The 13,053-nt window shown below is 48.9% G+C and overlaps 1 protein-coding gene across 2 annotated transcripts; it reads right to left on the bottom strand.

Annotated features, from left to right (window-relative positions):
- Positions 1 to 4,212: 4,212 nt before the first annotated feature.
- On the bottom strand, positions 4,213 to 11,207 carry LOC123403555 (non-specific lipid transfer protein-like 1). 2 transcript variants are annotated; one of them, XM_045097481.1, is made up of 3 exons: positions 10,774 to 11,207; positions 5,532 to 5,558; positions 4,213 to 4,559 (listed from the first exon to the last, which is right to left on the bottom strand). In XM_045097481.1, exons 1-3 carry the CDS (start codon positions 11,117 to 11,119, stop codon positions 4,429 to 4,431), a joined length of 504 nt encoding a protein of 167 aa, XP_044953416.1. In that variant the 5' UTR covers positions 11,120 to 11,207; the 3' UTR covers positions 4,213 to 4,428. The 2 variants fall into 2 exon arrangements, with proteins under 2 accessions (XP_044953416.1, XP_044953415.1); XM_045097480.1 differs by lacking the exon at positions 10,774 to 11,207 and adding an exon at positions 5,780 to 6,235.
- Positions 11,208 to 13,053: the final 1,846 nt, after the last annotated feature.

The following is a 13,053-nucleotide window of genomic DNA, read 5'->3' as shown; positions in this document are numbered from 1 at the left end:
GCAAACCACTGATTGGCTATGTTATTGCTTGCTTAACCCTGTGTTAGCGTTGCTAGTTGCAGGGGCAGATGCTTCCATGTGAAAACATGGGTTCCTTCTTATATCACACTATTAAATTCTATTTAATTTAATGCACCTATATACTTGGTAAAAGGTGGAAGGCTCGGCCTTTCTAGCCTGGTGTTTTGTTCCACCTTTGCCCCCTTAGTTTCGGCTACCGGTGTTATATTCCATAAACGAGCGCTCCTAACACGATCGGGGTTGTTATGGGGACCCCCTTGATAATTTGTTTTAGATTAAAGCTGGACTGGCAAGGCCCAACATTGGTACTACATTTGCCCAACATAATCATTTGTTAATACTGAAAGCATAGGGCTTCATGAACCCGATGAGTAATTTCACATAATACAGGGAGGGCCAGTGTTAATGTGCTGGTCCAAAACAGAGCACTGTGCGGGGCCACCGCGAGGAAACTCGAGGTTTGACACTCGTACGTGTCGCTTATCCGTCGTGTCCTGTGAACGAGATACGCGGCTCCTATCGGGATCGTCAACACGCCGGGCGGCCTTGCTGGATTAGTTTTACCTTTGACGAGATATCTTGTGCATCGGGATTTCGGTGATGCTTTGGGTAATCTCAGAGTTGAGGTTTTCCACTAGGGAATCCGACGAGATCGCGAGCTTTGGGATTGAGGATTTCTATGCGGCTTGTGGTAATTTATGGTGGACTAGTTGGAGCACCCATGCAGGGTTAAATCTTTCGGAAAGCCATGCCCGCGGTTATGTGGCAACGTGGAAACTTTGTTTAACACTGGTTCTAGATAACTTGAAGTTAACTTAACTAAAATATGCCAACTGTGTGCGTAACCGTGATTGTCTCCTTCGTGAGTTCCTTCTCCGATCGAGGTCACGGTGGGGTTATGACTGACGTAGGTAGGTGTTCAGGACCATTCATTTGATCAACAGTAGTTCACGTCTGTTATGCGTAGATCTTCCCCCTCTTACTTCTTGTACTCGTAAGTTTAGCCACCAAATATATGCTTAGTCGCTGCTGCAACCTCACCACTTAACCATACATCACCCATTAAGCTTTGCTAGTCTTGATACCTTTGGAAATGAGATTGCTGAGTCCCCTGTGGCTCACAGATTACTACAACACCAGTTGCAGGCACAGGTAAAGCTTACTTGACGCGAGCGCGTTGGTTGATCATTTGGAGTTGCTTCTTCTTCTTCTTCTTCTTCTTCATCGATCTAGGATGGGTTCCAGGCCGACAGCCTGGGATAGCAAGGATGGACGTCGTTCTTCTTTTGTCGTTTCTTTTCGTTCGTAGTCGGACCCTGCTCTTACTCCTGATGATTATGTAATGTACTGATGTGACTCTGATGTAGCTTGTGGCGAGTGTAAGCCAATTCTAAATATATCTCTTCTTTTCAGTACATGTATTTGTAACGATATCCATTTTTGCGACACGACGAGATGTGCTTCTATCCCTGACGAGGCCTTCGTGCCAAATTGAGGATAGGGTCGCATCTTGGGCGTGACAGATAGGGTTAGGGTTAGGGTTATGGATGTTTGGAAGTTAGAAATAGGGTTTATTTTTATTAAGTAGATATTGTAGTATTTGGATGATTGCTTATAGAAAATATTGTATGTTGTGTTGTTTAGGGATGGTAAGAACATGTGTTTATGTTCATCACGTGTACAAGGATGCCTTTTTAAAAGGCAATATTAATCTGGACCTGGATGAGCTTGACATGGTGTTCGATTTCTGTCCTAGCTATGCTGAATTGTTGGAACAAATCCGAAAGGATTTGAATTGGATGGACCCTAGTGATGTAGTTGAGTTCGATGGTAGGCATAATGTGGGATTCGGAATGCACATTCGTTGGAAGACCATGCGTGTCAACTCCGAGCAACGTTGGCTTGCATACAAGGATACGGTGACCGAATCACTAGACAAGGCTCTAAAGTTATTTGCCATCAAAACAAATATTCCTAACTTGAAGTTGGATTTGAACCGGGTTGCCTCTCCGAATGTTGAAGCTAGTCCTCCATGCATCAACAAAGAGGCCAACATTGAACCTTTTACAGCACAACAATCTTGTATCCAACATGAACCATTGCTAGAGGATAATGATGAGCACGATGATGATAAGAACGATGGTACTGTTCTTCATGACAACATCCTTGGTGATTTGGACAAATATAATTTGCAAGAGACAATGGACCATTCTATTCCGTACTCACGTGGCTATGCATCCGAGTCGGACGATGAGGGTTCCAATGAAAAAGTTGATGAGGAAGGGTTCACGACAAAGGAGGCTGAAGCGTTCACGAAGGTATTAGGGCGGGATCACCGAACACCATTGTTCGAGGATCTTAGCCTTGCGGATGAAGCCGTGGTTGACGGAGGCGAAGGCATATTGTTTGGAGTTAGGCCACCTTCTCACCGGGACAAACATGGAAAGAATATTATTTTGCCGGGGTCAAAGTTCCAAACATTTCTTGAACTAAAGATGTGGTTGGATGAATATTCTGTTACGCATTATAGGCCACACAAAGTTGTTCATTCAAACATGAAGCTGCGTTATACGGTTGCATGTGAGGATTCAGGGTGTCCTTGGATTGTCCGTGCAAGACCATGGAAAGGAGGGTGAACATGGACCATTGTCAGTTGTATGCCTCACACGTGTCGAGGCAAGAGGGTTGATGGCAAGCTTTCGTCGCAAAGCCATAGACAACTCACCTCCGAGTTCATCGCTTATAGGCTTTCCAACTCCATCTCCTCTCTTCCTACAATGAGCATAAAAAGCGTACAAGACCTTGTGAAAGCCCTCTTTCACTACGAGGTGAAATACGGGAAGGCATGGAAAGCGAGGCAAGCCGCATTCAAGATGTTGTATGGTGATTGGGAGCAATCATACAACCGACTACCTAGGTTGTTGGGAGCTATTTCCGCCACTAACCCGGGCATGGTTCATGTGGTCGAGCCGTATGGGGAGAAAACAAGGATTCACAATGAAAATAGGGTCCGTGTATTTGGCCGTGCATTTTGGGTATTTGAGCAATGTGTGAGGGTTTTTCAGCACCGTCGGCCGGTCATCTCCATCGATGGCACGTTTTTGACCGGACAATTCAAGGACACTATCCTCATAAAATCCATTACATCTACTCATAAGAATAGTCATAGAACAAAACTACTCATCTAGGATTAATAAAATAGGACTAACTCCTCATCTATATTTCAAATCCAATCAAAATATGACTCTCAACCTAACTAACCCAAATCTGAAAAATAATCAATACTATTTGGATAGATAGATGGGAAACGGAAGAGATTACCTCGTAGACAAGTTTGGAAGATCAATCCACGGAATAAATCACCAGATTTGAAGCATTTAGAAGAGGGGATTCGGATGAGGAGAAGAGCCAGCCGCCGGTTTGAAAAACGAATGGGAGAGGAATGAGGAGGGGGTGGGGGAGGGGGGCTGGGCCGCGGCTGGATAAGTCGCAGTGTGGCGCCTTCGACGCCACCCTTTACAGGGTGCCGGGAGTGTGGCGCCGACGTCGCACTGTCGGGGAGGTCAGCTCTGACAGGTGACCGGGAGTATGGCGCCGACGAATTAGGCGTCACACAGTGTAATGTGGCGCCTAGGTGTGAGACGTCACACGAAAGGGTCGGCCGGTTGTTTTCGGATTCATTTTGTGAGTTCTTTCGGTCCAGAGTTCATTTTCGTCAATTTTACGGCGACGAGGCAACTAGGAGGAGACAAGGCGACGTGGTGGCAGGTCAAGGGGCATGTCTTGTATGAGGCGACGAGCAGAGGAGGAGGAGACAAGGCGACGAGCAGGCGACCTGCCTCTAGCCGTCGATCCGGATTAAGCGGAAGCGGCCGCAGGGCACGTCACACCCTCGCAGCAATCGATGGCCTGGCTCAGCGGGATCAGCGATCGATCGATTGATTCAAAAAAAAGAAAACGGCAGCGTCGCACCCTCCCTCCAGCGGGAGCAACTCCCAGCGGCCCACTAACCCAGTTGCCCATATGTCTTTTTTTCTCTAACACAAGGCCTACCTAAAAACTTTTGGGCCCTGTATGGACTATACAGTTTACACAACTATGGGCCCGGCCCTCACCGTAGTTCGTAGCAGATTATCTGCGCATTCCAAAATCAACCAAGTGTCATAACTGGCAGGCAACGACTTCTCAATATTCAGTCCACGGTACATCGCAATTTACTACTGCTCGATATTCAGTCAACGAGTACATGATAATAACAGTATTGTCTCAAAAAAAACATGATAATAACAGTAATTCAGAGCACATCCAGATGAAGAGAGTAAACTCAGATTACAACGACACCGCGCAACACAGAGTCACAAAGTCTTGTGCAACATAAACACGTGAGAGAGGCTGAGATGCCAGTCCTCAGAGGTAATAGAAGGCGAGCAGCGAAGCCGCGACGGTTGCCACGAGAATGGTTGCGGGAGACCTCGCCGACGCATTCGCCTTCGGTGGCGAAGCGGCCGCGCTGCCACTGGACGGTGAAGGCGCCGGTGCTGCAGCGACAAGAATTGTCAAGAGATTTACACGGGCATATATATAAATGCTATTGCAATGTAAAAACTGTCTCGAGACACGTGTGATTGTAGCGTTCGCATGCTCCGTAATTTTGCAGTTTGGACAAGTATCATTGTTGTTGTAGTAGCTATCAGAATAGCTGTAAACCAAACAATTGTCAGCTAGCCGCGTTCTTCAATGAGACCGCGGAAGAAGACACGGCACAGGCAGCTAGCTAGAAATGTCTGTATTGGTGGCATGATGGAGCATTCCTTGGATACTAGTGGACTAGTGGACGAACTAGTGGCAACATCTGCACCGCAATTTGGTCCCAAGAGCAGTAATGGAGTATACCTACCAGAAGGAAACGATTTCTTTGTACTGTACTACCAAAATCAAAATTTCAAAGCATTTTGTGCTATTCCTAAAAAACGGCCAAGAAATGAACCGCTCGATGCACATACAAGACCATGAGCATGGGTTTTTGTCCATCGCAGCGTGTGACTGCCTCGTCTCCAAATTTCCTATATCAACTTGTGCTTTCTCCGAGCAGAAAAGTTTCTTTCAGCCTGTATGCTCTTGTCTGTATCTTTTGACCGGCCAGAACTCAGGCTCAGAGCGCACATGCAATGGCTCGCAAAGATACAAGCCGACGGAAAAGTTTATTAGAAGACGTAATATACAGCTGTGTTCACGGACGGCGAAACGCTGCGGCGGCCCCATTGTTATGCCATTCTTGTGGACCAAATGAAGAGTACGTTTATTAAATAACGATGTTCCTTTCTTGATTTTGTTTATCAATTTTTTGTACAAACACAAGGGTTGGAGCCAATTTTTTAGTAGAAAGACAACTAAGAAAGATTTTTTTTCCGGTTAAATTTCATATGTAACTAAAGAAGCTTTTGTTTGTTCAGACTTCAGACCCGAATGCAATACAAAGACGATGATGTGTATAGAGAAGAGCTTTTTACCTTCAGCAGGAGCACCACCCGGCAGAGCTGCAAGCAAACAAGAGGTGAGGAAGGTCAAAACCCAACCAAAAATCTCTACAACAGGGATCGGGATCTTCCATCATAGTAAATCTCACACAGGAACCAAAGAAACGATGAACTCCCTACTAGTAAAACAAGAAAGGTCTGGCTTCTCGCTGTGAAGGAAGCAGATTCTAGCCAGGCCGAGGAAAAGAAGACCGTGGGAAAAGGCGCGGTGCAGTGCTCACCATGGCACTTGTTCAAGACGGAGGCGGGTTCGCCGCAGGCGCCGGGGAGAGCGAGCACCCGTGTCATGTTGATCGGTATGGGCGTCTCCTTGGCGGCCATGGCTTCGCAGAGGCACTTGACGGTGGCGGGGGTGCCGACGGCGGTCTTCACCTCCCCGCAGCAGGTCTTGGAAGGCTTAGCCGACTTGCTGCCGGGCAACACGTAGTCGAGGCAGTCGGCGAGGCCAATCAGCGCCTCCGTGCAGTCCGGCGCCGGCGCCGCCGCCGGCGCGTGGTGGCTGGCCGCCCCCGCGGCGTGGGCGATCGCGAGGAGGACGAGGAGGCACGCCGCGGTGGTGGCGCCGCCGGCGAGGGCCATGGCTGCTCTGGGTGGTGTGCTTGCTGCGCGCTTGAGCGTGAACGAGCGGGCTCGGGCGTCTGGCGAACTGGCGATGGCCGGCTTGGGATGCGGGGAGGGGAAGGGGGTGTGTAGGGGGTCGTTTTTTAAGCGGCGGACGGGCTACGGCGACGTGGGGTCCACCTATTTGATTTTTCGTTTTAGCTGAACCGTTTGATTATCTTCTGTATAGTAGTATGAAAAATCTCAGCGCTAAAACGGTCGTACGTTGAAACGGTCGTACGACTGTTCTCGTGACTTTTGCCGCTCCTCGTGGCCTTCGGTCGTCTTTTTCGCCTTCTAGAGGTAGGGAAGCTACGCATCGACGTGTCTACAACCGAGCATTTGAAACCCTCCTCAAATGACACACCTACCTTTCAGACCGATTATGGCCCTGTTTGATACTCTAGCTTAGCTAGTGGTTAAAGTTAGTTTCTAGCTCATGACTAACCCTAAACTAATTCTAGCCAAATAGGTGTTTGGATGAAAGGGTTAGATTGACAATAGATGCATTTTATGGAAAAAGAAAAATATTTTTTTAATGGGCCCCATGAAAACTAGCTCCAATTAGCATCTCTTGGCTGGTGGGAAAGAGAAAAAAAATATTTTTTAATGAATCCCATGAGAACTAGCTCCAATTAGCACCTCTTGGGTGAGCTAGTTTTTTAGGTGGGTTAGATGCAACTAGCTCAAATCTAACTCTTGTGTTTGGATACTTTAGGGCTAGTTGAACCCAAACTAGCTCAAACTAACTCTAGCCCATGGATCCAAACAGGGCGATGCTATGCGCCGGCGCGTCGGCCGAACGATTCGGCCGGCCACGCGCGGGCCGCTCGATCTGTCAGCTGTAGGCAGACCGCGCCGTTAGATTTTCATGCAGTAATTTTTTTCGATGCAACAAATTTGGTCCACGATGCAGCAATTACATCAACGGTTGCAACAAAAAAAAATGTAGCAAAAAATATATCTACGTGATCGTAGCAAAAAAACAAAGCTGATGATGCGTGGTAGCAAAAGTCAAACGCCGGTTGTAGCAAATATCTACGTGAACGTGTATGCAATTTTGTTAGTGAATGATTGCAGCAAAAAATGATGCCGGTTGTAGCAAAAAATAACACGGTTGTAGCAAAAGTCAAAACGCCGGTTCTAGCAAAAACCCAACGAACTCGAGTTGCAACCAAGCATGGATGTAGCTTTTTTGAATGAACAAAATGTAGCAAAATGACAAACGTTTACATCAAATTTATACATGGTTGCAGCAAATCTGAGCGAAAAAATGTTGCAAGCCTGCCAGCGAGGCGCGCGGCCGGCGCGTCGGGTGGAAACGTTTACCTTATAAGTGTCTGTCAGACTAACACTCTTCATATTTAATTTGAATACGGGATGTATATGTTCCAAGGATCCATATAGTCCCGTATGTAATTCCCTTTGTCCTTCGGTATGTTACTTGCCCGAGATTCGATCGTCCGTATCCGCATACCTATTTCAATCTCGTTTATCGGCAAGTCTCTTTATTCGTTCCGTAATACAAGATCCCGCAACTTACACTAAGTCACATTGCTTGCAAGGCTTGTGTGTGATGTTGTATTACCGAGTGGGCCCCGAGATACCGTAAATCCATACAAACTCATGCAACTACTTCAACGATGCAACACACATCGTCTACTTACTACAACATGACATGTCACCGGACTACCAATATTTGTCATGTTCTGCCTACATACTACCCATCGGAGAAGATCCTACACGACTGCCCTTTCTATTGGAAATATGCCCTAGAGGCAATAATAAATTACTTATAATTATATTTCTTTGTTCGTGATAATCGTTTATTATCCATGCTATAATTGTATTGATTGGAAACACAGTGCATGTGTGAATACATAGACAAAACACTGTCCCTAGTAAGCCTCTAGTTGACTAGCTCGTTGATCAAAGATGGTCAAGGTTTCCTGACCATAGGCAAGTGTTGTCACTTGATAACGGGATCACATCATTAGGAGAATCATGTGATGGACTAGACCCAAACTAATAGACGTAGCATGTTGATCGTGTCATTTTGTTGCTACTGTTTTCTGCGTGTCAAGTATTTGTTCCTATGACCATGAGATCATATAACTCACTGACACCTGAGGAATGCTTTGTGTGTATCAAACGTCGCAACGTAACTGGGTGACTATAAAGATGCTCTACAGGTATCTCCGAAGGTGTTCGTTGAGTTAGTATGGATCGAGACTGGGATTTGTCACTCCGTGTGACGGAGAGGTATCTCGGGGCCCACTCGGTAATACAAAATCACACACAAGCCTTGCAAGCAATGTGACTTAGTGTAAGTTGCGAGATCTTGTATTACGGAACGAGTAAAGAGACTTGCCGGTAAACGAGATTGAAATAGGTATGCGGATACCGACGATCGAATCTCGAGCAAGTAACATACCGAAGGACAAAGGGAATGACATACGGGATTATATGAATCCTTGGCACTGAGGTTCAAACGATAAGATCTTCGTAGAATATGTAGGATCCAATATGGGCATCCAGGTCCCGCTATTGGATATTGACCGAGGAGTCACCCGGGTCATGTCTACATAGTTCTCGAACCCGCAGGGTCTGCACACTTAAGGTTCGACGTTGTTTTATGCGTATTTGAGTTATATGGTTGGTTACTGAATGTTATTCGGAGTCCCGGATGAGATCACGGACGTCACGAGGGTTTCCGGAATGGTCCGGAAACGAAGATTGATATATAGGATGACCTCATTTGGTTACCGGAAGGTTTTCATGCATTACCGGAAAAGTTTCGGGCTCATCGGTAGTGTACTGGGAGTGCCGGAAGGGGTGCCGGGGACCATCAGGAGGGGTGTCACGCCCCAAGGGGTCTCATGGGCTATGGGAAGAGATAAACCAGCCCCTAGTGGGCTGGAATAAGTTCCCACTAAGGCCCATAAGGTTTGAGAAGGAAAAAACACAAGGTGGAAAGAGTTTCCAAGTGGGAAGGTGGAATCCTACTCCAAGTAGGATTGGAGTGGGACTCCTCCACCTCCAATTTCGGCAAAACCTTTAGGTTTTGAGGCTGCCTCCTCCCCTCCCTCCCTCCTATATATAGTGGGGTTTTAGGGCTGATTTGAGACAACTTTTGCCATGGCAGCCCGACCACATACCCCCACGGTTTTACCTCTAGATCGCGTTTCTGCGGAGCTCGGGCGGAGCCCTGCTGAGATTAGATCACCACCAACCTCCGGAGCGCCGTCACGCTGTCGGAGAACTCATCTACCTCTCCGTCTCTCTTGCTGGATCAAGAAGGCCGAGATCATCGTCGAGCTGTACGTGTGCTGAACGCGGAGGTGCCGTCCTTTCGGCACTAGATCGGAGCGGATCGTGGGACAGATCGCGGGACGGTTCGTGGGACGGTTCGCGGGGCGGATCGAGGGACGTGAGGACGTTCCACTACATCAACCGCGTTCACTAACGCTTCTGCTGTGCGATCTACAAGGGTACGTAGATCGAAAATCCCCTCTCGTAGATGGATATCACCATGATAGGTCTTCGTGTGCGTAGAATTTTTTTTGTTTCCCATGCGACGTTCCCCAACACTTTCCATTCCCAACACCCTTTTAGTTAATGCGGAAGTAGCGGTCGAAGGTGCAATATTGATCAAGATGGATATGCTCTTCGCCGGATCTATCCAACCCGTCGCTCAAGTCCTTCTCCTCCTTGGGGGAGGGGGGTGCACGAGGGTCATGGCACGAACAACCCGATTCTGCTCTCAAGCAAGGGCACACCTGTTCCTCCGCTACCGCTTCTTTAAAATGCGGGCGTGGATGGCTTCCTCCTATCCGGCAATACGCATCACCGCATGTGCCACACCCATCCTCTCATTCCCATGGCGGACACAACATTCCTGGCAGGACCCATATTCTTGCGGATCGGTGAAGGGGAAAGGAAGATTGGAAGGCTCCCACAAGGACCGCGATGATCCAACGTCTGAGGATCTGATCGCCCGATGTGTTGACTCAATGGACTCGCGCCGGACAGATTCCGCCATCGGTCAGGTGTAGTCCTACCGGAGGCGATGAGGTGCAATGCAGACGATAATTACATCCACCAACCCACAGGGGATGATACCCCACTTAATATATCCGAACTGGTCGGAGTCATATCCATTTGGCATCTTCCGCCGCCACCGTCACCCTAGCTCTGCCGCCTTCCCCCAACCCACAACACTAGCAGCAGCGGCCGCAAACCACCCATGATTGTTGTTGCCGCCCGTGACATGGTCGTCGCCCTGGATTCTAATTGCGTGCTATAATTGTTGGCAGGTGTATTTGTATCATCAAATGATCGAGTGCATGTGGTTGCATGGTTTTGAGATTGCAAGAAGGATGTGGTTGCAGGAAGGACATTGTAGAGTCCGATACATGCATTGCAGTTGCAGATGCTCTAACATGAATCGAGATCTTTCATTGTAAATCCCACACGGGATCAAAGAAATGATAACTTCCTAGTAAAACAACACGATTTAGCTCTAGCTTCTTCACGTAAAAAAAGCGAAGCAGATTCTGGCCAAACTCAGGACAAGAAAATCATGGAAAAAACGAGAAAGGGGCAGGGTGCTCACCATGGCACCGGTTCAAGACGGAGGCGGGTGTGCCGCAGGCGTTGGGGAGAGCGTACACCCGCGTCTTGTTGATCGGCAACTGCGTTTGCTTGGAGAACATGGCGGCGCAGACGCAGTCCACCACGGCGGGGCTGCCGACGGAGGTCTTCACCTCCCCGCAGCAGGCCTTGGAAGGCTGGCTCGACTTGCTGCCGGGCGACACAAAGTCGAGGCAGTCTGCGAGGCCAGCCAACAATGCCGAGCAGTCCACCGGCGGCGGCGCCGAGGAGGCCGCCTCCGCCGCGCCGGCAAGCGCGAGGAGGACGAGGATGCACGCTGCGGTGGCGGCGCCGCCTGTGAGAGCCATAGCTAACTGCGGGTGGTGTGGTGTGCGCTTGAGTTGGGGTGTATGGCGACGGAGCTGCGAAGCTCGGGACGCGGGGAGGGGAACGAGATTTGTTGGACAGAATTAAGGAGGTGTGGAGTCGTTTTTTAAGCGAGATCCTCGGTCGTATACGGCGCGAGGGCGACAAGAAACGCGCAGTGGACGCGCAGTGAAATTGACCGCTGAAAGTGGACGCGAGGTCGACGGAGCGAGGTCGGCACGCAGTGGAATTGATGGAACTGCCATCATCGGATATGGTTTGAGCGTGGTCAAGCTCTCCCATCGCCACTCTGTTCGTCAATCTTGTAAATACGCAAGTCTCGGCCACTTTCAGGTTTGGTTTGATTTCATTGGAATTGATCTGACTGACGTCATCCGATTTGATTTGAACTTGATTAAGCTTTCCCTGTTCTCACGGAAAAGGCGGCTGGCTGAATTTGCATTCCTTTGTATTATTTCAGGTGGAAGAAAAGACTAAGCCCCTGTTTAGGCCATGTTTGTTTCAGAAATCCCATGACTTTTTTAGTCTCAACTGAAAAGTTTCAAGTCCCTACCTGTTTGTTTTCATTGACTAAACACGGATTAGAGATCATTAAATGGCATGTAAAAAGACCATGTTACCCCTAGTAATATACTACTCCCTCCGTCTCAAAATAACTGTCTCAAGCTTAGTACAAATTTATACTACAGCTAGTATAAAGTTGAGACACTTATTTTGGGACGGAGGGAGTAGAAGTTATTAAATGACATGCTCAAAGTAGGGGTAGTGTTGAAAAAAGTGCCAAAAAAGTGCTAAAAGACCCTTCCATAGGGACTTCTTCCTTTAGTCCCAAATACCCCCTTTTAGTCTCTAAAAGTCCCTCCTGTTTGTTTCACATGGGACTAAAAGAGACTTTTTTTAGTCCCTACACCGAAAAGTTCGTGGAAACAAACACCCCCTTAAAACCATTCAAATTATATAATTTAGTTTTTTTATAATCTATTTTGTCTTCAAGCAGAACAGATTGTGGTGTAGATTATCAAAACTAGATGGATATATTATAAAAAATTCACAATCTACTTTAAAATCAGATTATGAATTGCTAATTACCCATTTGCTAATTACCCGTTATCCTTTAATCGCGCGTTGCGTCGCCTGTTCGCCCGTCGTTTCGCCATCTCCCGAGGGGATGCCATTAATGACGACCGCGTCGTCAGTGCCCAGTCGCGTCGCTCCCTGGCGCTGCAGCCAATGGACCGTCGGTCCGCCGTCTCCCGAGGCGACGCTACCTATGGACCGCGAGTCCGCCGCGCTCCCGAGGCACCGTGTTTACTACCCCGGAGTAACGCCGGCCAACCACCCCGTCGCCTCCCCTCGCCCGGTAGGCTATAAAACCAGCGCCCCCGGCACGTCGCCCCCCATCGTCGCTCTCCTCTCTCCTTCTCTGCCCCATCACCCCGCTGTTCCTCTCGCCCGACCATCTCGACACGACGATGGCCCACTACACCGGCGGTAGCAGTTCCGCCGGCGGCGGTGCCCCGGAGAGCAACTGGTCGTTGAGCCTCGACTCGCCGACGACGGAGGAGCTCCCCCGCTACGAGCTCCTCGTCTCGCCGGGGTGCCGGCTTGCGAAGCCGTGGAAGGTAAGCAAGGACGGCTACGCGACGATGCCCCCCCCGCCCCGCGACGGCAGAGGAGCTTCGGAACAATCGCGGCGGCCGACACAACAACCGCGGACGGCACGCCTTCTGGGACGGCAAGAACTACAACGGCGTCATCGCCCACCACAGGCGCACGTCGGCGGCTGCGGATAACCCCGGCGGCATCGAGCGCCGCCTGAGGGGTCGGGCGGCAATCCCCCAGCCCCCGCCGGCGGCCCCGCCAATGGTTCTCTCATCACACAAATAAAATATTTGAAGTACAACGTAATTTTATG

This window comes from Hordeum vulgare, chromosome 6H, assembly GCF_904849725.1.
Source record: "Hordeum vulgare subsp. vulgare chromosome 6H, MorexV3_pseudomolecules_assembly, whole genome shotgun sequence".
Classification (NCBI taxonomy): Eukaryota; Viridiplantae; Streptophyta; class Magnoliopsida; order Poales; family Poaceae; genus Hordeum; species Hordeum vulgare.
The sequence above is the reverse complement of the archived record's forward strand: the minus strand, read 5'-3'. Positions and strand labels throughout refer to the sequence as shown.